The sequence below is a fragment of the Ipomoea triloba genome, chromosome 12 (genome assembly GCF_003576645.1).
Source record: "Ipomoea triloba cultivar NCNSP0323 chromosome 12, ASM357664v1".
Classification (NCBI taxonomy): Eukaryota; Viridiplantae; Streptophyta; class Magnoliopsida; order Solanales; family Convolvulaceae; genus Ipomoea; species Ipomoea triloba.
In genome coordinates, this window is record NC_044927.1 from 21,668,198 (window position 1) to 21,695,518 (window position 27,321).

The window sequence follows — 27,321 nt, forward strand, 5'->3', positions numbered from 1 at the left end:
ATCCACGAATGACACAAGACAATGATGCCAAGATGAAGTTTGGTTAAGAGTGTCCACACATGCAGCTCAGTTAGCACCTGAGTGGTAAATTAAGGCTAAGAACTAAAGAGGGAGCCGTAGAGTGGGAGTATCATCCAATATGATGGGCTCCTTGTGGACACCATACACTGTTCCTCCCACCTAAATAACCGCTGAGTCACCACTATTGATTTTGACATCTAAATGTACATTTTATATTGATGCTTGAGAGATGCATTACATCCATTTGACAAATGCTATAATAAAAATAATGCACACAGCAAAATAGATCATGTAACACAGCCCACTCACAGACAACTAACTATCTTTTCCTTCATATATATCACTTCTCTCTGGAAGGAATTAGTATTCAACTCTGCAGCACCTAATAACAGACACAACTTTGAAAAAAGGCTCCACAACACAAAAGACATGGAGTAAGGCAGTGCTAGAAGATACACAGTACAGAAGAAGCTACTCTAGGATTTCTTGGTAGAATTTGATGGTCTGGAACTGGAAGGAGTCACTCTAATCATACTCAGAAGTAACTCAAATGCCAATGATGCTATCCTCATTTTGATTTGCCCTCTTCGGGAAAAAGACTTCGTCTTTGGATTCTTTTTGTGCCATAGCTCAGCAGCTGCTGCTGCTGCAGTGCCATCACTAACCTTATGCCTCATCTTTCTCGCGAAATTAGAGCAATCTCTACTAAATTTCTTTAGAAAACGATGCAACTCGTTAGCAAGGCTTTGCTATCTAGTTTCATGGTTTAGGAGTTTATATAGCAGAGAATGAGGCAATTGGTTTGATGGTGGGGATGGATGAGGCAAATGAGAAATGGACAATCTGTTGCCATCCTCTACTAGCAGGTTGCTAAGTAGGCATTAAGCATGACAGCTAAACTTTCTGACTGCCAAAACATTTTTGGTGCAAATCATTGTTTGAAATTGAGACCCTAACTATTGAAGGGGCCATGGCATTGGTTAGTCAACTCATAATTAACAAACTAAAATCAGACAACTTATTAATACTTAAATATAAAGACTAGCTAGGCTGCTACTGAGGTTGGTGCATATGGAATGATACTGACAAAGAGATCCACAAAATATTAATAAAATGCAACAGTAGAAATAATGTGAATCTACTAGTTGAATTCTTTCTAAATATTTGATTGGTTTAGGTTCAAATCTAATCACCTCTCTGATGTACATATAAGGGGAAAATGGCATGTGAAAAACAAGCGGCTGGCCGCAACGTTTTAAGTTTCCAGGGTTGGTGAAATAGATAAGGAGAGGACAACTAAAACCACATAAGATTTTCTTCTACCCAATACAAGAAAAAAGATTAAGCTCAAGTTGAAACTAGCTTTAGGGTCATACAGGCTTTTAAAAAGACCATTTAACTGGGTGCATAGACAGCATATATAGGGCCTTCCTAAAAGCCATACCTTTTGTTTAATCTGTTACTTCTGCTGTGCACATGGTTGGGAGAAGTGTATTAAGTAACCAAGAGTTTAATTTCTTCAAGAAGCCATTTCTGTGGCCTAAACAAGGCATTCAAAAGTCATCAATAATAATAGAAAAATAAAATAATGATATTATGATAAAAAGTAGTGTAACTCTTGCCTTTTTTCCAATGAGCAGACTGGCAGCAAGAGAGCACGAGGGGTCGAGGGCAGCAGCTGTGGGAAGAAATCCAATCATTTTCTGATGCTGAGAGTTGTTACACATAAAATTGTCAAAGCTAGATGCTCCTATAAAACCCCCCACATCCATATTTAAATGCTTAGCCTAGCTGTCAGATTTCAGCAAAACAAAAACAGCAACCAATTGGTTCTTTCAGTGTCTGCTGGCAGCATGTTGTATTTTCTCCCGGTAGCCCGTGAAAACCAGATACCAAACCACAAATTCTATAGGGACCAGGAGGCAGGTTAATTATTCTATGAAAAGTAATATAAAATAAAAAATAAAAAATTGTCAAGCATAGCATTTTATAAGGAGTAATGTGCACAGCATTCTTTCAAGAAATTGAGTTCCTTAAGAAGGCTTTCTTTATAAGACCATTTCATTTGGGGGGGCCAATCTGATATTCTGTGGAGGTGATATATATACACTTCAATTATTATATATATATACATATTCGAGAGGCTCATATCATTTATGGTTCTAAATATTAATGCCATCTGTTCTGATAATTGAGTAAACAAGTCATCTCATGCATCTAATTTGCAGCTAGTTGGGGCAAACAGAATCTTGTACAGGCAGACAGTTCTGCTGCCCACTAGTATTTAATAATCACTTTCCTATTGGACCTGTCCCAAATCAGTGGTTTTTTTTTTTTTCTGGTTTTTCCTTGAACCATTGTCATGTTATATATATGAACTCCCCAATTCAACTTGCTCAAACCAAGGCAACCTGGTTTCTTCTCCAAGTTTGGCAACACATCAGCTTCCAAAATCAAGGTCTAAGGGCAATCCTTTGAGCTATAATCAATCATGAATCACAAGGTGAGTCAGCAGGCCTCAGCAGAGGCAATTAAGGGTTTCAGGAGCAGAAGGGCATTACCAAAGAGGGGGCAGATCAAGTCAAGAATAGTGGCAAATACCTTCAAGTCCATTGTTTCTGTGCTCTCCAGAGCACCTTCTCATCACTTGTTCCATCATGAATTCTAAGTAATGGTGATTAGAGAACTTCTGATAGTAGTGTATTAATGGAAGCATGTGTGATTATTTAAATTTTGGTTTCCCATTTTGGTTTCATCTCTGTTCTCTCAGCTAACTTATATAGTGTTATAATCATGTTGTCATAGCAGCATAAAATTAAAAAAAAAATATATATATATATATATCATTCATGTTCACATAAGCAAGATTTAATCAAGTTAATCAGACGGTTGACTTGGGATAAGTTGGGAGTGGTCTATTAGCCTTCAAAATTTGAGTCAATATGCTATAGGCAATATAAGTTGAATTGCCTACTTGTGATTCTTTTTCAACTAAGGTAACAATGTGGGATTTACCCAGTTGTCAGTACACACCATCGAGTAGGGGTTGCGATTTCCTCTCACCCAAGGTTATAAGTTGGGAGTTGTCTATAGTTCTACTTTTTTTTTAGAGTGCCATTACCCCAAATATCTGTATAGTTTTTGAAAACAATTGCTTTAGATATTCAAATAATTCACAACTGTTTACTCAAGCTCACAGCTCTAAACATATCCATTAAGCATAGCAAACCCAAATCCAAGCAATTCACACAACACTTGACGCCACAGCCCAAAGACCCAAAATTGAATAATTCTCCACAAACCCACCAACCAACCAAGAACCAATTTTTCACAAACCCGGCCTTGATTAAGACTCCATGAGGCCCAACTGCCTTATCCTTCAAGGCTTCAACCGGGAGATGAAAACGACGTAGGGTGAGCATCGGTCGGTTTTCTGTTAATAATCGAAGTAACTGAAAAAATAATAACCTTCGTATAACCGAAGTACTTCTCATAACCATCGGTCTGTTTAATAATCAAAATAACTGAAAAAATATTAGCTTTCGCATAACCAATCAAAATAACCGAGATACTTCTCATAACTGAACTGACCGAAAATCAAAATTTTAGGTCTGTTAAATTCGGTTATTTTTAACTGAGTCAGTAGTACTAAAAAAAAAAGGATAGTAGATGATGAGGTGGATGTTAAGGCCCACAAAAAATTGAAAAAAAAAAAAAAAAACTTGAACTAAGAAGGCCTTAAGGGTCTATCTGAAATGTAAATATATACTGATTTAACAATGCAAATAAGAAGTAAATATTTTAATTTGTTAAGTAATTATCACATAAGTACCACGTACAACAGGGAATGCTCATATGCTGCAAGGTTATACTATCGTACATATGGAGTTGTTGATTGATTGAGACGAGTAGGTCCATCTCTAGGTACATCTGATGTAGCTTCTTTTTCTTTTCTTTTCTTTTTTTTTTTTTTTGAAAACAACGTCTAATAATTGTGTGAAAATTGACAAGTGATACGAAATTATCAGCGGTTGAATGATTTAAAAAAAATTGATTGATGTTATACAAAAAGTTAATTACGCTCATAATTTTTAAAAGGAATAAAGGCCAAATTGGCCACTGAACGTAACGGGATAGTGCAATCAGGCTACTGGACCTAAAAAACGTGCAATTAACCCACTCAACAGCACAAATGCCTCCGAATACACCTGCTAGCCGGTTTCCACCGTTTCTTTCCGGTTGAGCGCTGAGTTGGCTGATGACATGGCATTAGTAAGCAGCAGTTGTCCTACTTTCCCTGACCCACACCACGCTCTCATCTTTATCCACACTCCATCGGTCAAATTGAAAACTCCAAGTTTGGTAAACTACACCCACAGATTCGGAGTCTGCCATAATTAACTTTTCTTGTTTCCTACTCCATTGTCTTCTTTGCAAGCTCCCGATTCTTCTGCCGATAAGGAGCTCCAACAATGGCGACGCCATGGTTCTGGATCCTAACCCTACTCCCAAGCCTTATTTGGAGGTTCCGCCGACCCGAACCGACGCGTCCAATCAGGACGTGTCATTCGATCTCTACGCGCGGCTAAATCGCTGCAGAGGCAGTTGGAATTCATCGAGATACAAGAGGAATACGTCAAGGATGAACTGAAGAACCTGAGGCAGGAGCACCTCCGAGTGCAGGAGAAACTTAAGCGGATCCAGTCGGTGCCGCTTGTAATTGGGCAGTTTATGGAGATGATCAACCAGAACAACTCTTTCGTCGGCTCCTCCACTGGTTCCAATTACTATGTTCGGATTCTAAGCACCATTAACAGGGAGCTTCTCAACACCGTCGTCGGAGTGTGTGGAGAAGATTTTCGAGTCGAAAGAGGTGCCTTCGTGGTGGAATCAGCTGACTTTTAGGGCTTTCTGCGTCATCTTCGTCTTGGGCGTTCTCTTCACTTTCATAGTCATGAAGCTCAACCTCACCACTGGGATTATCCCTTCTCTGATTGTCTATGCTGCTTGCTAGGCTTCTTCTTTGTCAAGACTTGGACAAAGTTTCTTGAAAAATCTGACTTCATGAAGCAGCCATTTACCAAGCAAGAAAATACTGTGATTCAGATCTGTGCCGTAGCCTCCTCCGGCATAGCCTTTAGCGGTAAGGTAATCAATTTTTTTATTTTTTATTTTTTGTACTTATTTCTTGAAATTATACCATCATGGTATGTGATTCATCATTTACTACTCCTTTGAAAGGCATTGGGGATTTCTGATTGAAGCAAGAGGAAGGTTTGGTAATTTTTGATTGAATCGGTTTGGAGCAAGAGGAAGGTTTGGTAATTTTTGATTGAATCGGTTTGGGATTTTTTTTTGGTTTGGTAATTTTTGATTGAATCGGTTTGGGATTTTTTTTTCGATTTGAGAATTTCCGTCGTTTTGCTTACACTCTAGAAGTAACCAAAATAAGGAAAATAAATGAAGTACACTCTGAAAGTAACAAAAAAATAAGGAAAATAAATAAAGTTACCTACTGATGTCATGTCATCAGCCAACTCAGCGCTCAACCGGAAAGAAACGGTGGAAACCGGCTAGCAGGTGAATTCGGAGGCATTTGTGCTGTTGAGTGGGTTAATTGCACGTTTTTTAGGTCCAGTGGCCTGATTGCACTATCGCGTTACGTTCAGTGGCTAATTTGGCCCTTATTCCTATTTAAAACTAGCAATTAAACACAATAACCCGTGCTTTTCATATATTCAAATCCAAAAACCGATTATTTACCTATAAATTTCATTAACCGCCTACATGGCGTTATTTGGACTTGTCACCTATATAAAGTTTTAATTTTTTTTTAAAAAGGCATTTATTAAAATAAATACTCTCTCTCTCCCTGTATATATATAATATGATATGATATGATACAACGTGACGCTTTCTATTGATGTCGTTGTGTCATCCGTCACAGCCGCAACTATCTACTACCAACGTCTTCAAGGAAACCAAACATCATCGACATCGTCTCCGCAACTATCTACTGCCAACGTCTTCAAGGAAAACAAACATCATCGGTGACATCGTCTGCGCAACTATCTACTACCAACGTCTTCGAGGAAAACAAACATCATCGGTGACATTGTCTTCCTCAACCAACGATGACTTTCCTTCTTCATCTCTAGATTCAGAGACGAAGAAGGAAATGAGGAGAAGGCAGTCATGACCAGCGCCTATGACGGTCTTCAACTTTTTTTTTTTAAATAATCTTACTCTTCTTTGTCTCCATATATAGAGACGACTGACGAGAAAGGGGGAGGGGGGCGGGGGGAGAAAGAGAGGATCCTTCTTCGCTGTATATGTATATATAATTCAGTTCCCGTGTGGTGGGGTGTTTCGTGTGCGGTTGTGCGGTAACTTTAGGTGTGTAATTTTCTTCTTAATGTGCGTGATTTGTATGATTAAGGTGTATGAGTGTTAAAGCTTAAGGTGTGTGATTTTCTTTCTTAAGGTGCGTTGTTTTCTTTCGTAAGGTGCGTGATATGATATGTATACTTAAAGTGCGTGAGTTGTTGAAACTTAAGGTGCGCCATTTTAAAACCTTAGGTGCGTGGTTTATGTTCTTAAGGTGCGTGGCTTGTGTACTTAAGGTACGCCGCAGTTTTAATGCTTAAGGTGAGTATCGCACAATCGCACGGGAAAATATACTCTGAACCATTTCCTCTATATCTAAAAACATAATAAGTCTCAATCAAGGTTATATCCTTGATTTATGTCCTTCTTGTATGCTAATAAAGGTATACATTTTACTTTAAATGTTGTACACTTCAATGTTATTAGACAAAATTGTCCCTACTACATTCTTGTTATACAAAACTACCCTTACACCGTTATAACACCATTAGTTTTNCATTCTTGTTATACAAAACTACCCTTACACCGTTATAACACCATTAGTTTTTAACTCCATCATTATTATCATACACCTATATCTATCATATCATTTTCCTATTCCTTAATTATCATTTTATTAAAATCATTATATAATTAATTTAATGGTTGATTATATTTTAATTAAATTTCTATGAATGGGAAATCATATATGTGTGTGTATAAAATACATATATTATTTGTATATATAAAATTCAAATTAAAATTTTTAATTATTTATATTTTATTAATGCTTTAATATTGGACATGAACTTTCGCGCATCGCCCGTACAAATACTAGTATATATATATATATATATATATATATATATATATATATATATATATATATATATATATATATATGAATGAATTCTAAAATAAATTCGAGCCAATCGAACCGAGTTCGAGCCATATAAAAATTAATGAGTCAAACTTGGGCTTACATTTTAAAACTTGAATCAAACTCGAGTTTCAACTTGAGCCACCATAACAAATTTTAACTCAAACTTTAGTCAAACTAAGTTCAAGTTTAACTCGACTGGTTTACACCATTACCTTCAAAAAATGACTACAAGATTCTCTAATTGTTCAAAAAAAATAAAGTATAGAGTAATTAAATTAATTAGCGTGAGAATCTTGATTACAACTTTACAAGGACATTGGGTTAACTAGGATGTTTGAGATAATATCGAGTTATTGATTTATGAAGACGATATAAATTAATATTTGAGTTAATTTCAGTAATATAATGGTCAATTTACTATTAATATTTACCAATTTATATTATCGATTTTTAATTTGATCATAAATAATTCATTGACTATTAATATTTATCAATTTGCACCGTCGACTATTTTCAATTTGACCATAAATAATCCAATAACTATTAATTTTGTTCCAAACTTAGCACTCTAATTCGATATCAATTTTACCATATATAATATAAATAGTCAATTTACTACAACTGTTATAACTTAATACTGTTTATTAATATTAATTGTGTTTTTTATTTTGTTTATTTCATTAAACATTTAAAAACAATATAAAAATTACTTTTATTATAGGGTTTAGTATATGATGAACATATTTTTACACTTTAATTTAAGTAGGTTTTTATAGTATATTTATATTTATTAATTTTTATTTTACTTTATTTTAATATTTTTAGAATAAATAGTTGATTAGTTATAATAATAATTATTGGGCATGATTAAGGTTTAGATTTTAGTTTTAATTTTAGGCCCAAAAGTTACATTTTAGTTGTAATCCTTTAATTAGCCCATTTTTATTTGTTTAATAAAATTGACCCAAACTATATAACCTAATTACTAAATAAACAAACAAAAGAAATAAGAAAATTCAAATGTTAGTTTTCTTTGTTCCCTGCGCAGCACATACGTACGAGGAAGACCGAAGACTTCTTCGGCAACTGCAGCACAAATGTCGACGGCAAACTTTGAGGATTTCATTGGTCAACAGGGAAAACGAACGGCAAAGATAATTTCAGATATTTGGGTTTATTTTTGAGAGGTTCATATTAATTTTTAGATTAATTATTTTCCTCATTTTAAGAGTTTTTGTTGGGATTAGGAGTGTATAAATAGTAGTGATTTTCTGTAGTTGAGAGAATCAGACTATCTGCTTTATTTTATATTTTTACAGTTCATAATATTTTCTTTCCTGTTAAATTCTCTGGTTCATGGCCCTGCGAGGCTAATTCTCTAAACTTGGTCAAAAGATTACATGAACCCTGGATCATTCTGTACCGTGAGATTGATTTAGTTCTTAATGTTGAATTCATATTCATTTGAGTAATTGATATTCTCCTGTGCTTTCATTTGTTTTATTTTATATGACTGTTCCAGTTAATTGCTAGGAGGCCTACTAGTTTAATTTCTTGAATAGTTTATTGCTAGATTAGTTAACGGTTCGTTTAATTGGTTTTCTAATCGGTGTAGCAACTATGATTAATTTTATCACGGCTTAGTGTTAATTTAATCATAGGAAGAATATTAATATGAATTAAACATAACCGCATGTGTTTATGTTATTCAGTGTCGTTGATTTTCTTATTTTAATGCTGCTATCAAATTAAATATAAGTGCTTGTCTTGTGTTATTTGATAGTTAGGGGTAGTTGATATCGCTTGTGTTTGATTACCTACGACTAAGGAAAATCGGGAATTAATCCCACAACGAATGTTCAATTGTTATGAATTAACTGTGAATCTATGATCAGTTACTAAAATCTAGTGGTGAATGTTTTCTTAGACCAAGTATTAAAAGTTCAATTGATTTCTTTCGTAAACTTTGGCTTGATTATCATCTTTCCTATTCTTATTTACTTATTTTGAATGTTAATTTCATACCGAACCCCCCTCTTTAATTTGAACTCATAAATCAAACTAGTTACTCCTCGTGGGAACGATCCTTACTCTCACTACTACGTTTTTAAGGTTTAATTTGGGAGCCTACGACAGCTCGCCAGTATAACATTTTTTTTTGAGAAATAGTATAACATATTTTTAGAAACTTCTAAAATGTAAATCTCTCATCGAGCATTTCTAAGACATCAAGATCGTCCATGTGTTTCGTGAAGGGAACCAATGTGCAGACTTCCTAGCCCACCTTGGTCAAAACTCTTCCTGGGGAATTACATTGTTGGATCATTCACCGAGAGGGCTAAGAGAGCTACTTGGTCGTGACGCCCATCAAGTTCCTACTAGTAGACGACGTTAATTCCGGGACCCCAGGTCCCTCCTTTTCACCAAAAAAAATAATAATAATAAATTAAACACTGTGTTCAAATGTTTTTTTTTTTTGAAAAATGTGTTCAAATGTTTAAAATGTTAGAATTAAATTATTTTTTAAATGTTTAATTAAGTAAAATTAATTTGGAAGTTTTTATAAATACGAAGTATGTTGTAAAGTTCCTAGAATAAAATTATTTTTTTACAATTTTTAATTAAATCTAATCTAAAAACATAATAAGTCTCAATCCAGGTTATACCCCTGATTTATGTCCGTTTTTTCTGTTAATTTTTGTTGTACCTTATACTATAAAAGTTGTACTACATAATTTTTTGGACAAAAATATCCCTACCGTTATAACTTCTGTTATCTTTTCACATTATAATTACCATGCACATACATACACAATATTTTTTCTTACATTCTTCAATGGTAAGTTTGAATTCATTTATATTTTAATTAAATATTAACATAGTTATATTTAATAATTTATCATTTCTATAATTCTTACTTCAATAATAATAATATTAATATATATATATATATATATATATATATACATACACACACACTATTATTTAAAAATATTAATATTATAAATGAGCAGCAACATAATGCATTTGCAGTTGAATTGATACAAGATTTTTGGATATCAATTTGTGGAAGTTGTTGAATTGAGATAGTTGAAATCAAGTATTATGTATATTCATATATGAATATGAATTTATAAGGGATATATCTCTAATTAGAAGAAGACTATATTTTTTCTCAAAAAAGAAAAAAAAAAAGAAGAAGACTATATTTAAACAAATTTTATTCATTTTCAAAGACAAAAATAGTGTAATACAACGTTGAGTACCATTAAAATTAAAGTGGAATATATTTATCACAGTGAATTTGAATTTCTTGTATTAATTTCAAATACATACACAACAAAAATTTTACTCGAATATTTATGAAACTTCGACAACAAAAAAAAACATGCATTATATCTATTTCAAAATGATATACTAATTGGGTATAAATATTGGGCACAAGTCTTCGCGCAAAGCGCGTAGAAAAAACTACTCAATAAAATAAACGACATATTAATATTAATGAAATTTTAAAAAGTTGTTGCTCTGTTTTGCTTTCAAATTAATCTCTACATTACCATGTGAATCACTTAGTCATTAACATACAAATTCATTTTTGGTACATTGAATGCACATTTTAAGTATATTACCTAAAATAAACTTTCAGTACCTTGAAAATGAACATTCAGTATACTAAAAATAAATATTTATCAATGATCTACAATATAGGCTATGTTTGGCAAACCTATCTGAAAAGCTAGCTGAAAGCTGAAAAGTAGCTGAAAACTGAAAAGCTATAAGTTTGAATCTGAAATATGAATAGCTGTTAAGCTAGCTGCTATGCTTAAAAGTGTTTGGTAAAATTAGCTTTTTGATAAGTTGATAAATGTAAAAAGACTAAAAAGGACATCTTCGTACAATTTAAATAGTTTTAAATTTAAATAGGTTTGTTTATATATTAAAATATAAAGTAGTGAAATCAATATATTTTAATAAAATATAAAGTAAGAACATATATTTAAAAACATATAAAGTAAAACAAAATGTTTATAATTCATAAGATTAGTTCATACAAAAATCAATGTTCAAACACAAATGTCAAATTGAAATTACAACCTAACATATTGAAGAGAAAAATTCAAAAATGTTTAGCCAAAAAGGTTTTAATTGGGAAGGGTAAATGATGTCATTTTTTTTTATTTATAAATAATAAGATTAAAGATGGAAAAAAAGTTAGGAAGCTACTAGCTTATTTTGAAACGCTACTTAAGGTAGCGTTCAAAAATAAGCTCTTATTTTAAGCTACTGGCTTATTTTAGGAACATTACTAAACAAAGCTTATAGCTTATTAGTAGCTTGAAATAAGTTATAAGCTCCTAAATAAACTCTGTCAAACAGAGTCATAATTTGTCGTTCCCAAACAATTCAATACTTAAATACAATAAACAAAATATTAATTAAAAGTCATTGTAGTAAAGTGATTATAATTTTAAAATATGCTTTTATAAGTGGTATGAGCTCGACTTTTACTAATATTATTTTGCTTTTTTATTATTTAATGAAATAAAATATCAATGATGATGTGGTTAAGTTGACATGGCAAGGTCGTTGGTTGACGATGGCAAATGTATGTGGATGATTTGGCAATAACAATTTAGCAACTTAGATCATTGGATTAGTGGACTGCAAACCTAGCTTGCAGAAGCAAATTTTGACATAATAAACGTAACAAATTTCATCTTGATGGATCTTACTATAAATTAATAAAATTCTAATTACATGAACAAATTTAATTACTATAAAATGTCTCTTTATATATAATAGGAACTAGGAGAGAGTGGGGGACCCAAGTCCCCAATATAGTCTCTAAGCATTTGGGACGCTCATAAAATCGTTATGGACAATTTGTCAGACATATATTTTCTGGTGCGAAACAATGGATCTTTAGGTCACTTGGTATGTAGGTGGGCTGCAATTGCTCTTAGTCTTGTGTAAATGTCAAACAATGCAGATACGATTCAAGTTAAATCTGAATTAATCAATTTAAATTAGTGTCATAGTAGCGGAATACCAAATAGGCGAATATTATATGCAAAAAAGGATATAATACAATAATATCACATCAGGAAGTAATTGCATGCCATAAATTTTCAACAGAAATAACTTGGTAGCATTATTCTCGTATTTATGTCGGCAAGACAAAATTAACAAAATTATGTGACTGTTACATGGTGTTGGCGGATAGTATCGGTAGGCGGCGACCACCGGATCGGATCTGTTCCGACACCGTAAAACGATGGGTACAGTTTTTCCATAATGTTGAACGCGACGGCGACAACGAGTGATCAAAAAAAAGCACATCTTCGTTGAAAACGACGAAAAAAAACAAGTGCCGTTGCAAAATGCGGTTGACTTGTCGTATAAGACACTCTGCTAATCTGCTTGCGTGATGCTAAGATCCAAAGAGTTTTTAAAATTTCCCCTTATTGCAAACTTTCCTATTCTTAGGGGTGGGCAAACTACCCAAAAAAAAATCAGTTAACCCACCGAAAAAAATTCTCTTATCCAATAACAGAATCGAAATTTTCGGTTCGGTGAATGGTTAAAGGAATCTTAAAACTTCGGTTAACAGTTAATTCGGTTCGAAAGGTCGGTTAACTGAAGTTTTTAATTTGTATATAAATAAATAAATATGAATACTTATGTAGTTATGTGATCCTAAATTCCTAATTTCTATTATGATTTGTATTTTATTTTAATTAGATTTATTATGATTTGTATTTTATTTTAATTGGATTTATTATGATTTGTATTTTATTTTAATTGAATTTATTATGATTTTTATTTTATTTTAATTGAATTTATTATTTTAGGTGTTATTTTTAGAATTTTAAATTTTAGGTTTAAAAAGTTTGGTTAATCGGTTAACCGACCGATTAACTGAAAAATTTCAATTCGGTTAATTCGATAACACAAATTTCGTTTCGATTCGGTTCGGTTCGGTTAACGATTAAAGGTTTAAAATTTTTGATTAATTCGGTTTGGTTAACGGTTAAAGGTTTAAAATTTTTGATTAATTCGGTTCGGTTAACCGAATGCATACCCCTACCTATTATATTTTGGGACACAATTTTTAAAACGTAAATTGGAAAGGCGAATATATCATACTTTCACATATTACTTTATTTGGAAGATGTTAATTAATTATTAAATTACAAAGTTTTATTTATTGAACGTAGATGAGTTCGCGTGGTCTTTTTTTTAACCTAACTAAAAATCGTTCTATGTTACCGTTCTAGATCTTAGAAAAAAAAAATAGTTTTGGTTTGGGACAACCCTAACTAAGTTAGTTATCAATGTTAGTTTGGTAATTACCATGTTTTAAGTTTGACTTTCAAACACCTATTGGCCTTTTTTTTTATTTAAGCCAGTCAATTATGGGTACTTAAGTTGTTTTATCTTTTTTATGATCCTTGGCTAGCTAAGGCTATAAGACGTGATGTACCTCAGGTAATGATTACAGGTTTTTCTTGTTACTAACAAATAATTTCCGTGAAATTAATTTTGATATATGGAATCCTAATATACTCTTAATTAGAAAATTTTGTGAACAAACCAAAAAATATAGGAGGTTTTTCTTGGTGTTGGAATCTAGCTTGAAACGTGTTTACAAGTGAAGTTTCATAATTTTTGCATTTTTTGTTACTTGATTTGCTCACATAATAAACTTTGCTTTTGCAAATCAGGGGCCAAAAAAGGAAAATTTCAGTTAGTGAAAAGGAAATCCGGCGACAAATTTGACAAAAAACAAAAAAAAGCTTTGAAATAAGAAAGAATTTAATGTGGTTACCGGAAATCTTGGAGTTGCTAATGATAAATAGCATAAAATCCTCACTTTCTTGATGGCAAGGAAAATAACGCGGTGGAATTACTGAATTTAAAAGTAACCAAAAACTAAAAGAAAAGAAACATAAATCTATGGATTTGCCATTCAATTTTTTTTGGAAATAATTTATAAAAACATAATTAATATTACATTATTAAAATTGTAGGTGTGAGTCAACATTTTGATACGAGAAATGGAGAATATTGACAATAATTACACTTAAAACCTTTTGATATGAGAAATCGATAATTATGTTTTACTCACTCAGTCACTTTTTTCAAGACATAGGAATTAAAATTTTAAAGATTAATATGGTATACTTTATTAAATATTATATTTGCTTGGTTACAAAAAGGTTGAGTAGTGTAGTCACTTTTTAAAGGTGTTATTGTGTTATATTATTTTTATATTTAATTATGATGTCAATTTTATTAGTGTATAGTATAATTAATCAATTTATTTATTAGCAATTAAATATTTTCTCAATAAATTTATACATCAGAGAGTAAATGTATGAATTTATTAAGAAAAATAATATTTTTTTTAAAAACTTTATGCCCAAAATGGTGAAGCAGAAGAAGTGCAGAACATAGAAATGGGAGAGGTTGGATAGTTGGATTGTTGGGATAATACTAATAATAATAACAAAAAATATGGGAAAAGTAATTAAAGAAGTATTTTTTTTTTTTTTAAAACCACCGTTTGAGTCGGGTTGACGTTTGTCTCCAGCAAGTACCTTAAACACGGGCCATATCCAACCGGCCCGACCACCGGATTGATTAAGACCACGTGTCCGTCGCTCCCTGCATGTAGTGCATAGTACTATTAAAAAAAACAAACAAAAAAGTAATGTATTTATTCCACGACATCACATCTCCATTATTTTAGTACTCCACCTTATGTTACTCCGTATTTTCTATTTACAGTTGTAGATTTTATTTTTTTTTGAAACAACAATTGTAGATTTGTATAAAAGAAATTACTCCGTAATTTTTTTAAAACATGGAAATGATCTTTTCTAATTTTTATTTTGAAAGATTAACATATATTATAAAATAATAAAATGATAGGTGTCAAAAATGTAATTTTCATCCTTTTTAAAATATATAATTATGAAAAAACATACATTGATGACCAGATATTCAGTTTAAAATAATTCAAATCGTGTCTAAAAAATTCTCTTAATATTCATATCTCAACCTATAAAATTAATACAATCCAACTCTATTATGAAAATCGTTCACCAAACACGTTACTATATATAGCAAAAATATAATACTTTATAAATATTGCTGTATTATAATAATAATAATAATAATAATATGTTTTTCTTTTACGTGGATTCCTGAAGTTCCGTGGAGTTAACAAATTGTGTTAAAGCTTTCAAAAAGAAATTGTGTTAATGGAATAAGATTACGCATAAATGTAATTAATAGGGGAGTAATTTATACGGTAGATAGTAGACTGGTAAAGACCTACGAATAAAATTGCTTTTTTAGTCAGTCGCTAGTCGCTACGCTTCTTCTCTGTTCTTGTGAAAGGTTTAAGCTCATTGATGGGGTCATGGGGGCGTATTAATGCATGTTATCTCCCTCTTTACTTTCCTCTTTCTCTGTAACAAAGCAACTCAAATTCTTTTCATCTTTCAATATTTCGAAAGCCCACAACTTTATTCCTTAGATCTGCCGCGTTTTTTCTTCAAAGCTTTGATTTTTTTTTTGCCGTCGCCGTGGCCACCGGAAAAGCCATTGTTTTCGATTGTGAAAGTAAGTTCGATTGTAAAACTGGTTTTGGGTTGAGCGGTTGCGACAATGACGATCAAGGTGTTACAGAGGGATAAGGATTCCGAGAAAATCTTATGGGATCAGGTGAAGAGCCCTTCATCCGGCACGCCTCGCTCGATTTCGGGCTCGCAGAATCGAGCCATGGCGAAATTTATGGTTTGGTTAATTCTATTTGTATCCGCTACCTATGTGGTGTATACTCTCAAGCTGGTTTCTAGTTCCAAAGCCTGCAACGACGACGTTTTCCCTCACCGACATAGCGCCGCCTTGCCTATTCGCCGGCAAATCAACTCCACAGTGGAGCCGTACGCGGCTTTAGGAGAAACGGGGATTCGGAAAAGTGAGAAAACGGGGTTGGAGCATATAGTGTTCGGCATTGCGGCGTCGGCGAAGCTGTGGGACAAGCGGAAGAATTACACGAAGCTGTGGTGGAAGCCGGAGGAGAAAATGAGGGGGATAGTGTGGCTAGACAAGGCGGTGAAGAAAGCGAAAGGGGAAGATTCATCGCTCCCGGAATTGAGAATCTCCGAGGACACTTCCCGGTTCGCGTACAAGAACCGGCAGGGCCACCGGTCCGCCATCCGGATTTCGCGGATCGTGTCGGAGACTCTCCGATTGGGGATGGAGAATGTGCGGTGGTTCGTGATGGGGGACGACGATACCGTTTTTGTGACTGATAATTTGGTTAGGATTTTGAACAAGTATGATCACAATCAGTTTTACTATATTGGGAGTTCCAGTGAGAGCCATTTGCAGAACATTTACTTTTCTTATAGTATGGCTTATGGGGGTGGTGGCTTTGCCATTAGCTACCCATTGGCTAAAGCTCTTGACAAATTGCAAGATAGGTGCATTCAGAGATACCCTGGGCTCTATGGCTCCGATGATAGAATGCAAGCTTGTATGTCTGAACTCGGTGTTCCACTCACCAAAGAACTTGGCTTCCACCAGGTGAGTTTAATATTTGTGCCTTGTTTTTTGAGAGAATGAGGGAAACCCGTAGTCACTACCTGGCTAACTTGCAGCCAAAACCCAAGGGTCTGTACGGGGTAAACTCTGTTTTGTGACTCTAGTTGGTGCATTGTTTTTGTGTATTGGGAAATTTTGATTGAATGTGCTTGCAAGATATGCTTAATTGTGGTAGGATATGTATTTGCACTATTTTGCTTCTCTTGTTCTAATTATGATTGAGACAAACTGGACAACAAGTAATTCCAGGTTGTACATTGAGACTTTTTATAGGTTTGGTACCACAAAGTTGCAAGCTTTTGTTGTTTTCTTGAGAGGCTTTAGTTAAACAAAATGCCTCTTGGGTCTTGTCTTGTGTGTGGCTATTTCTCTTTGGGGATTTGAGGGTTTTGCTCAGTTGCTCGTCTCCAAATAAATTTGTTAATATTGATTTAATTAACTGGGAAATTGAATGCTAATTGTTGAATATGCAAGTACAATATGAGAGTATATGTGCTTATGATTGGAGTCTATCCTGCAATTCTGTTTGGGTCGTTAATAAGCAGCCATACTGATCAACTGTTATCTATTTCTTTGTTTGTTGCTTAATCTAGGCCGGAGTTTTTCAGCATTATATGCAATTTAGCCTTTGTAGTTAATGGTTTCTTGAAAGTCTAGTCAATGTACTGAAAGGTTATGTAGAGTTAGCTAAATTATGACGATGTTTCTTGTTTGATTGGTTATGCAGTATGATGTATACGGAAACTTATTTGGGTTGCTAGCGTCACATCCGGTGACACCATTGGTCACGTTGCACCATCTGGATGTGGTGGAACCTATCTTTCCCAATGTTACACGAGTGCAAGCTTTACAGCGGCTTCTAATTCCGGCGAACCTTGACTCGGCTGGTATTATGCAACAATCCATATGCTATGACAAAGCAAGGAGTTGGACAATCTCTGTTTCGTGGGGCTTTGCAGTTCAAATTTTTCGTGGGGTGTTGTCTCCCCGTGAAATAGAAATGCCATCGAGGACCTTCTTAAATTGGTACAAGAGAGCAGATTATACAGCCTATGCTTTTAACACGAGGCCCGTAATGAGGAACCCATGCCAAAGGCCTTTTGTCTTTTATTTGTCAAGTGCAAAAATGGATCCTTTGGGTAATCAAACGGTCAGCAAGTATACTCGTCATCGAGTTCCTCATCCCGCGTGCAAATGGAAAATGGCACAACCGTCTGAAATTGAGAAAATAGAGGTTTATAAGAAGCCCGATCCACATTTATGGGATAGAGTAAGCCCCTTATTCTTTTTTATTTTCTATCTCTGCCCTTTTTTCATCTTTTGAATGTTTTTCTTAAAAGAGTTAACGTGCTTGCTTGTTCTAGAAATGATATTATGAACTCATCTTGCTCCCTATAAGAAGAAAACATATTTAGACAGCATTAATAGCTCACCATTCATTAGTGTGGCAACACTCTAATGTTTCGTCTTTTAAATTGCATTTTAACAGTCTCCGAGGAGGAACTGCTGCAGAGTCTTAAAGTCCGAGGGAAAAAACATGGTGCTGGATGTGGGTGTATGTAGGGAAGATGAGGTCAGTGAAATATGATAATCCGAAATTTTGAGCGCCATTAGTTTTCAAGGGCAAATTTTCTCCGTCAACTCCTGTGGGTATCTCTCTTCATTCATTAAATTTTCCTTGCTGAGATTTTTCTCAGGTTTCCCAAACTAGCCCCCAGGCACTGCCACTAGTATAGGGAGAAATGAATTAGTTTAGCATATATTCTATCTGTATACTTGTAATATTTATTAAGACGATTAGTGCAGTGTAGGCTTCTGGATTCTCTCTATTTTTTTTACCCCCCTTGTTGGGTTATGCACTCCAATTTTCATCTCTGTTCAAAGGTCAAGAGTGCTAAAGTGGTCTTAGTCTCTACTTTCATTTGGTTTTAAAGAGTGTTTACATAGTTATATCAAACTCGAGAGAGTCGGTTTTAAAGAGTTCTTACATAGTTATTTCAAACTCGAGATGAACTCACTCTCTGGTGACTGGCGAGGTATATACAACAATGCCACGCGTATGTGAGGTACGTTATTCCTGTGCAGGAACCTGTTATTTGACTTGTTGTATAGTCTTCTTCTCCTGTGTTTAGTGATGGCCAAGTACTTGTGGTCCTGCATAAATTGATGCAATTTCTCTGGTCTGTTGGTCATGTTATTAGTTATTACCATATTGAATACATCCCGTGATTTATAATTATTGATGGAATAGTGTCGAATGCTTCTTCACTGAGAAGCATAATTGAGTGTGTCCATTAAAATGAAGGTGTGGGGACCCTCAATTTGGTGGTTGAACTGTGAAATCTACCTCTGAGAACATTATGCTTTGATTAGTCAAATGTGAAATGTTTGAGTGCTTCCAGGAATAGTTTTTGGTGTTCTAATGAATTTATTTTTAAAAATTCTAGTGTTTGGTTGCTTTTAATTATTATTAATCTTGGGTTGCATTATTGGTATTATGGTGGTCATGTGTTAGTTTTGTAGGCACATGTTTTGTTAGAGAAATGTGTCGCCTACCATCATTCTTACTAGTCCTAGCATTTGGGGTTTGAGCCAAATTGAAGCTCCATCCAACGATTATTTGATTATTTGATGGGCTCCAAGCAACTATTTTTAGGTGACGCCGAGATTCGAACCTGACCTTTTACGCTTGATACTAAATTGAAACATGCTTAAGTTGATAGTTGGACTGCACATTTATGTTTATATTATATTTATTATGCTCAACGAGCCAAAGCAACGGTTTTCAAAAAACAAGCCAAAGCAATTCGATCTGTCTTTGTAAAGTTTTGAGTACCTAAATACCTAATGTATATTAAAATTTTGGAAATTCCTATAAAAGCTGCGCAATCACTGGTAGAAAACGACCACTATTCGTGTATTCCGTGTATTTTGACTTCTATGCGTCAAGGCCAGAATGCTAATAGCTGATCTTTCTTTTTCTATGAAAATTATTGTTGTATCTATTTTGTTTCGTTGTATTAGTGTGCAAGTACATAAAAATAATACTCCTATTGTATATACATGAAAATGGCCCCAGTGGTGAATATATTTATTTACAGTAGTAAATTTATGTACATACAATAATATCTTTTATGAATCAAATTTATGTAAATGTAAATTTATTTTTAAAAAATATATTAATATGATTGCAGGGCCGTTCCAATAAAAATTGGGGTCCTGTGCAATATTTTAAATTGGACCCCTTTTTCAAGTAATTTATATATATAAACTAGTTTTTCTTATGCGCGATGCGCAAAAAATAGGTGTCCAATATTAAAATTTTAAATTTATTTAGATTTTAAATATTTAAATTATTGTAAATAATAATAATAATAATAATGTAAAATACTTTTATAAATTTTATATTTATATTTTAGAAAATAACTAACACATAACTCCAATATATAATGTGTATATATTATATTATTGAATAAAATAAGAAAATATATAGTGGATGCATGTGCATGGTAACAATAGTGGAAAAGATAACGGTAGGAGTATGTTTGTCTAATATATTGTAAAGTACAACTTTTATAGCATAATGTACAACAAAACTTAACGGAAAAAATGGACATAAATGAAGGATATAACATTTATTCACACTTATTATGTTTTTAGATAATAGTTGTTTAAAAAGTTATGTAAAAAATTACCAAATACGTAGTTATGCTAGTTGTGAGATGTGTAAATATAAGTTGCGTAATTTTGGTAATGAAAGTATTGAAAGAATAAAAGCTACACTACTAATAGCCAATTAGCCATGTGTAATGCTTAATGCTAGTATATACATAAATTATTTTTTTTTTAATATGGGGCCCCCAAAAATTGGGGGCCCAGGGCTCTGCCCAGGGCCGGCCCTGTATGATTGTCATTTAAAATATATCAAATATAATTTTTTAATAATATATTTTTTCGAAGTATTTTATTAATTTTATTTGTTAAAAAAGTTAAGAATATAAAAATTTTGAACCAAACCCACCTTACAACGTGGACCTTGACCTACAATATACATGAGAGAGAGGGGGTAGTGCAACAATGGTTTGAAGAATATGGAAAACGACTGCATATATATCTTCTCAAATATTTTGTCGGATTGATGTGTAGGGAATCCTTAGTGTTGGGATTCAACTTTTTTGGAGAAAAATATGAAAATTGCATTTAATACATTTTGAAGAAACATAATAAATGTGCAATAAATTTGACATAGATGGCAGATGCTACTGCACAAAAATAAAAACTTAAAATATATGGGAGATTTTTATACAATATTAATCAAAATTCAAATAAGAATACTAAATTAACCGAGGAGAATTAATGTAGTCTTTTTATTATTATTATTATTATTATTATTATTATTATTTTGAATACTGCTGACTCTATTACAATACAGTATTTATTCATAACTACTTTCTCAGTTTATTAAAGCACAAAGAGTCAATATCGCCCACCCGTCGAGCAGGGACAATGTCATCACTCGATCATGAACAAACTGATTGTAACTTTTTTCTGTCCGTAATATCAATGAACCAACATGGTTGGTATGATGGTTCAGCACCTCTTCCCTTAAGCATGAGGTTGGGGGTTTAATCTCCACTCATGTGAATGGTGCAAAAACAAACAAAAAAAATTATATGGATGACTCAGTCCACCACTTATAACTGTATGCATTTTATCCCATATCCTCTTAAAAAATTATAAATGGATAGGATCATAATTGAGGGGTCCTCTTAAAAAATTATAAATGGATGGTGTCGTCTTAAAAAATTATAAATGGATAGGATCATAATTGAGGGTTGAGGGGTTAAAAATGAATACAGTCATAACTGAGTCAGAATTTAGGTATAACTTGTCTCAAGTTCCTTATCATTCATTGCTCCTCTTTTTAAGAGGACAAATGATATGATGTCTGATAATGGATATGTATGTACGTATGTATATACATATAATTTTTATATGTTGCCGAGATTTGCGATTCTTGACTAAGCTACTACAAAGTTATGAAATAATTTTTGCGTACTAAAAATCTCAAGTTAGTACATTGTGGAGTTTCTCATAAAAGCAACATGAGAAATTTGATATATTCTTGTATCTCAAAAGTTATGGTTTGATTACATTTGTTACTTAGTAAGAGAAATCAAAAACTTTTAGGATAGTGTCTTTCACATGTTTAAAGATGGTGATAAAGTGTCTCTTGTTTATAATGAGTTTCAAGTTCCTTATATGAGGCCCAAATTCCTAACAAGTCATATGAGGATTATTGAAATATTTTTGGAGTTAAAGAACCTTGAAATAGGATGCTAGAAAGTGAAAAATAAATTTGCAAAGGTGGTTTCAATATAAGAAGGAGAATAAGATGTGAATTTCTTACTTTACCCTTCCAATTTTAAATGTTTTTGAGTTTTTCATCAGGTAGAAATAGATCACTAACGTTGAGGACCAATCGCACCTCTTCACTCATAACTAATGGGTTAAAAATGGATACAATATGGACCGAGTTAGAACTTAGGTATAACTTAGGGACCAAAAATGTAGTTTTTCCTTTTTAAAACTAACTAGTATTTTCACTCGTGCAATGTACGGAATTGATTTGTTATAATATATTAAGAATATTTGGCCCGTGCAGGGAAATAGTATTTGTTATAGTATTTTCACCGGTGTGATAGATTAAGGTACACTTATATTTTAATATTCATTAAATATAACTATATTAGGGAGGGAAAAATACACCGGACTAAAATAGGCCATTGCATTTTAAATTTAAAATACATAAAAGATAATGGAACTTTATCACATGAATAAATTTTAATAAGACATCACAAACACTTCTCTTCAAGCCTTATGAAAACTCAAAAAAAGATACGGAGTACATGACAAGTAAAAAAGTTTAATATTATTCTATTTTGATAAATAAAATTTTAAAGTGCCATACTTTGAGGAAAAAAAACTGTCAAATAATTTGATTTTATGATAATTAGTAGTTAATTTATTCCTTCGTAAATAATTAATAAATATTTTTAAAAAATTATATTGGTACACGAAGTAATATTTAGTACAACCGACATTTTGCATGTGAATAATTGACGGAGTATGTGATATCTTAAAAATATTTTTTAAAATTATGGTCGTTGTGTAGTCGCATTCAAAATCTGTAACCCATAAAAAGAAAATGTAAATGGCATGGCTGTCAAATCATGAAACCAATCTATCAATGTTGAAAAACAAAGCGACAGTAGTTGCGGTGACGGACAGCTCTCCTCCATGCACACTTTTGACCTTACTGTCCAATCATTGATTCCTCTGCAGTTCCTTTTTTCTTTTAGTTTTGGATACATTTCCTATGGCCATGATTGGTAAATAATCAGCCTATTAGTCAATTTTGGCTTATTTGACCACTATTAGTTGTTTGGTTAATAAATTTTTTGTAACTCCAAAATGCTAAAATTCACTCAAAGCAGCCTTTTCAATTAGCTTTTTGAGAAAAGAAATTATAAAAAATAGCTATCAGCTAACAACCAATTTATCAAACAACTTTCTACAATCAGCTAATATTATTAACAAATCATATTTTCTAACCCAAACAGCCAACCCAATCAGCCAACAACCATTTACCAAACAGGGCCTATGTGTTTGGTTGGGGGTTTAGGCATAAGGTATGGGTATCAAAGTGATTGTTAGTGTTTGGTTGATAGGTTTTGTGAATGTTACTATGGGTTTGGAATACCCCATGGCAAAACCCATACCCTTATTAAATAAGGGTTTCATCTCCCTTCATCATTTCTTCCCCAACTATTAATAATCATTCCCATTCCACCCAACTACCAAACATGCTAAATACTTTCACCAAAACCCATTACCCTTACCAAGTATTTGATACCCATTCCGATTCCGATTCCCACGTGCGAACCAAACGCCCCCTTAAATTTCCTATGCCAAGACCTTTGTAGTCTAGTGGCATCAAATTGTACAAAATTGTACTCTCAGAAAAGTTGTGGGTTTGAAATTCAGTGGAAAGTTGTGGGTTTGAAATTCAGTGGTGTCAATGACTAATACTGCATTGTAACAGAATCGGTAGTACTCTAAAGGATTTCCTATCTTATGCTAGAAATTACAAGTCATTCAGCTCATACATTTTACGCACAAAAGAGTTCTTATCACCTCTGATCAATTTTACGTATTTTGAATCTCTCAATAACCCCTCACTCTGTCACTAGAGCAAGACTTCTAGAGTAACCCTTAAACCATTGAGCTAAACGTGTGCTATTTGCAATTTCTTGTTTACTAAAATCTCACTATCTAATGCCATTTGAATGCAATTCTAATTAAAAGGTCTCAAGTTAGTTCTTGCATGCCAACAAAATTTAAAAAATAAAAGATAAAAATTGCTGGACAAAAAAGGAATATTAACAACTTTCTGAGGTGTCTTAATTGGAATCATGTCCAAGAGTCAAGAAGAACAAGTGGTTTCATTGGGGCACGACTTCCTTGAAAAATAAATTACAGGAGCTATTAGGGTCACGACGTAATGTACAATAGGTCCAACAAATACAAGGAATAAATTTAGGCAACGAGCAAGGAATAAACACTACGAAAAAAAAAGAAAAAAAAAAGCATCAGTCTTGTTCATCTTCGTCGTCATCAACACCAAGTCCTGCGTCGTCACCAATTCCTTCTAGCAATTTATCCACATCCTCGCCCAGCTCCTCTAGTCTCGTGCTCAGCTTCTCTACCTTGCTCTGCTCCTGTCCAAGGCAGACGAGAAGATCGTTTAGTTCAGCTTCACTCTCCTTCTGAGCTTCTTCCCTCGCTTCTGCCTTTATTGCCTCGATGTCGGGGGCAGCAGTTGCTCCGCTGCTCTTTAAAGACTTCACTTCCTTTTCTAGATGGAAATTTGTCTCTTCCAGACTGTTGTATGCATCTGACAGGCTTTGTAGGTCAGATTCCATCTTACTGGCTAGGTTTTTATACATCGAAGCCTCGGCTTCAACCTTAGCCTTCTCCGTCTTGAGCATTTCCAAGCGTTGGGAAGCTTCTTGGAGGTCTATACGAAGTGTCTCCAGTTGAACTCTTTCTGATCCTCCGCTAACTCGATGCTCCAGTTGAGATGAAGGATCTCCACCCGTTTTGGCAAGATCCTCCGCCAATGTTGCATTTCGACTCAAAAGGTCCTTTTATAAAGCAGGAAATGTCAGTAAAGTGATGTGGGCTAGCTGAATAGAAGGCAAAGGGAAGAAGAAACTCAGTACACTATAAAAGCTCTCCATAGAATACCTGTATCTCGACGCACTGTTTCTGTACAAAATTCTTCAACCTATTGATATAGTCACCATCACTTTCCCCACTCTTTTGCTCAAGCTCTGCTGGTACAACTGCCACTTGGCTCTTTGGTTGACTGTATAGTTCTACAGTCTTTTCTCTAATTTCGGCCTCCAAGCGCTTCACAAAGTAGACAAACTGAGAATCGAAGATAGATGCAAGCAAAGGATGATCCTCGTTCTTCTGATCAGCTGCCTCATCATCCACATCTTCAATACCAGCCATGCTGGCAGCATTAGATCTTGTCAGTGGTTTACGTGCCAAAGCTGGCTTTGCTGATGTAAAAAGAAAGCTTTTCTGCATTTCATCAAACTTTTGAAAGTACGATGTAAGCCCAACTTTTTGGCTTATGGCATCGACTATGCTTAAAGCATCCCTACCAGTACCATTGTTTTTATTGTAAATTATACATTCTCCCATTAGTACTGCAGCCAATCCCCTTACACAAACAATGGCGGAGGAATCTGACACTAGTTCAAGCAAATATGTTAGATGAGGGCGCGAATCAAGGAATGATTCCAAAGCACTTGGACAATCAGAGAGCCAAATAACCAGCAGTTTCAGGATAACAGCCTGAACAAAAATATTCCCAGATGTGCTTGATTTTCCATCTTTGCTTCTCATTGAGGAGGTAAGAGCGAGGTACTTCACCAAACGGTGCATTAGAGGTTCTGGACCTCCAAATGTGGCCATAGGTGCTTCAAGTTCAATCCGCCGAACCTACAGTAACTCCAGAATTATAAATTAAGGAAACCAATGCAGACAAATTGCACAATAATATCATCTAAATGTACAATGTATCTGAGCAACTGCACCTAGCTACCCAGTTATGTATCTTATGGTGTTGGCCAGCAGGATAAAAACATCATATTGCACGAGCAAGAAAACCAAGTATTCTGCTCACAACAGAGAGTTCACAGATCGGCTTACCTTTTCTTTGCAATGGTTGTTGCCCTTGAGGATGTGAGAAAGAACACTGGCAGCTCTGCCACAAGTCTGCATATTAAGCATTAGCCAGATGACATATCAATAAATTATAATTTATAACAAAGAAAATTATTGAAAAGAAAAGATTCATGATCAGTAAAAGCTGTTCAAGACACTTCTATTAGTTGGAAAATCATTATACTACTTGTCATAACTTCGTTGAAATATGTTAACATCCTGAAATCCACATTCCCCTTTCATAGAAGGAAAAATAAGGGTAGAAGAGTTGAAGGCGTTCAGGGCTTGTAGGTCATAAATAAGGAAAATCTGACAGTCCTGAAAACTGGGGAAGTACACGAAAATAAGCACAATAATTCCTGCCAAATGTAAATGATTCTGGGTTTCTTCAGAAAGGGAAAATGTATACCAAAAACAGTGTAAAATAAAACATTTTTTAACCACATTTCTTTTTCTTTTTCTTTTTTTTTTCTTTTTTTGAAAACAAAGTACAAGAAATTTTGCAAATTCTAATCATCTTAGGAAAAAATGCAGCACATAGCACAAAGTTTCCTTGTGAACAAAATAGAGAATAAAAAGTGTCCGCTCATTTAGAGTGAGATCACCAGTCATACTATGAAAATAATGGCAATAATAATAATAATTCTAATAGATAAGGTCAGGGCATATCAAGTGATGTGTTTAGTGTGTATATTACCTCAAGATAACCATCATTTTCACCCATTGTAAGACCATGTAATAGCATGCTGCCAAATGAAATGTTCATTGAAACAATTAAAATTTGAAGCTATTGTTCTACTTTTTCCTTTTCCTGCTGAAGTAGGTCTTGGAAAATATGCAATCACCTCAATCAGCTTATAGGTGAGTGAGACACTATTTAAAAATATATTTATTTAAAAAAAAAAAAAAAACTTGTTTGATAGGAAAATCATAAGTTACCTTCCAAATGACATGTTTACATCCTCCTCAACAGGAGCATAAAGAGTTGATAGCGGCTGAGGAATTAATGTAGATGCCAACATTGACTGACCATCAGGATTTTCCTGCATCAGACAAATAAGGTATAAACAACAGTAGATGTGTGTGCTGGGGAGAAGGGGAGAGAGAGAGAGAGAGAGGGGGGGGGGGGG

The 27,321-nt window shown here is 33.8% G+C and overlaps 2 protein-coding genes across 3 annotated transcripts in view; one reads left to right on the forward strand and one right to left on the reverse strand.

The window, feature by feature from the left end:
- Nucleotides 1-15,611: 15,611 nt before the first annotated feature.
- On the forward strand, nucleotides 15,612-19,130 carry LOC116000281. The gene is made up of 3 exons (XM_031240345.1): nucleotides 15,612-16,873; nucleotides 17,619-18,161; nucleotides 18,381-19,130. Exons 1-3 carry the CDS (start codon nucleotides 15,950-15,952, stop codon nucleotides 18,477-18,479), a joined length of 1,566 nt encoding a protein of 521 aa, XP_031096205.1. The 5' UTR covers nucleotides 15,612-15,949; the 3' UTR covers nucleotides 18,480-19,130.
- A 5,198-nt stretch (nucleotides 19,131-24,328) lies between these two features.
- The window catches only part of LOC116000268 (golgin candidate 6), a 9,248-nt gene continuing 6,255 nt past the window's right edge, over nucleotides 24,329-27,321 (reverse strand). Inside the window, exons 16-20 of one of the 2 annotated variants that reach the window (XM_031240321.1) lie at nucleotides 27,131-27,234; nucleotides 26,889-26,937; nucleotides 26,177-26,242; nucleotides 25,202-25,966; nucleotides 24,329-25,098 (exon numbers count right to left, since the gene is read on the reverse strand). In XM_031240321.1, the coding sequence (XP_031096181.1) occupies nucleotides 24,544-25,098; nucleotides 25,202-25,966; nucleotides 26,177-26,242; nucleotides 26,889-26,937; nucleotides 27,131-27,234 (1,539 nt within the window). In that variant the 3' untranslated portion in view covers nucleotides 24,329-24,543. The remainder of the gene's footprint in view (nucleotides 25,099-25,201; nucleotides 25,967-26,176; nucleotides 26,243-26,888; nucleotides 26,938-27,130; nucleotides 27,235-27,321) is intronic. The other variant, XM_031240322.1, reaches the window with a different exon arrangement.

Excerpts from the sequence above, each read along its gene's own strand:
- LOC116000281 (XM_031240345.1), top strand. The coding sequence starts at position 15,950 with ATGACGATCAAGGTGTTACAGAGGGATAAGGATTCCGAGAAAATCTTA. Across the intron at positions 16,874-17,618 it reads AAGAACTTGGCTTCCACCAG|TATGATGTATACGGAAACTT; the intron begins GTGAGTTTAATA and ends TTGGTTATGCAG. Across the intron at positions 18,162-18,380 it reads ATCCACATTTATGGGATAGA|TCTCCGAGGAGGAACTGCTG; the intron begins GTAAGCCCCTTA and ends GCATTTTAACAG.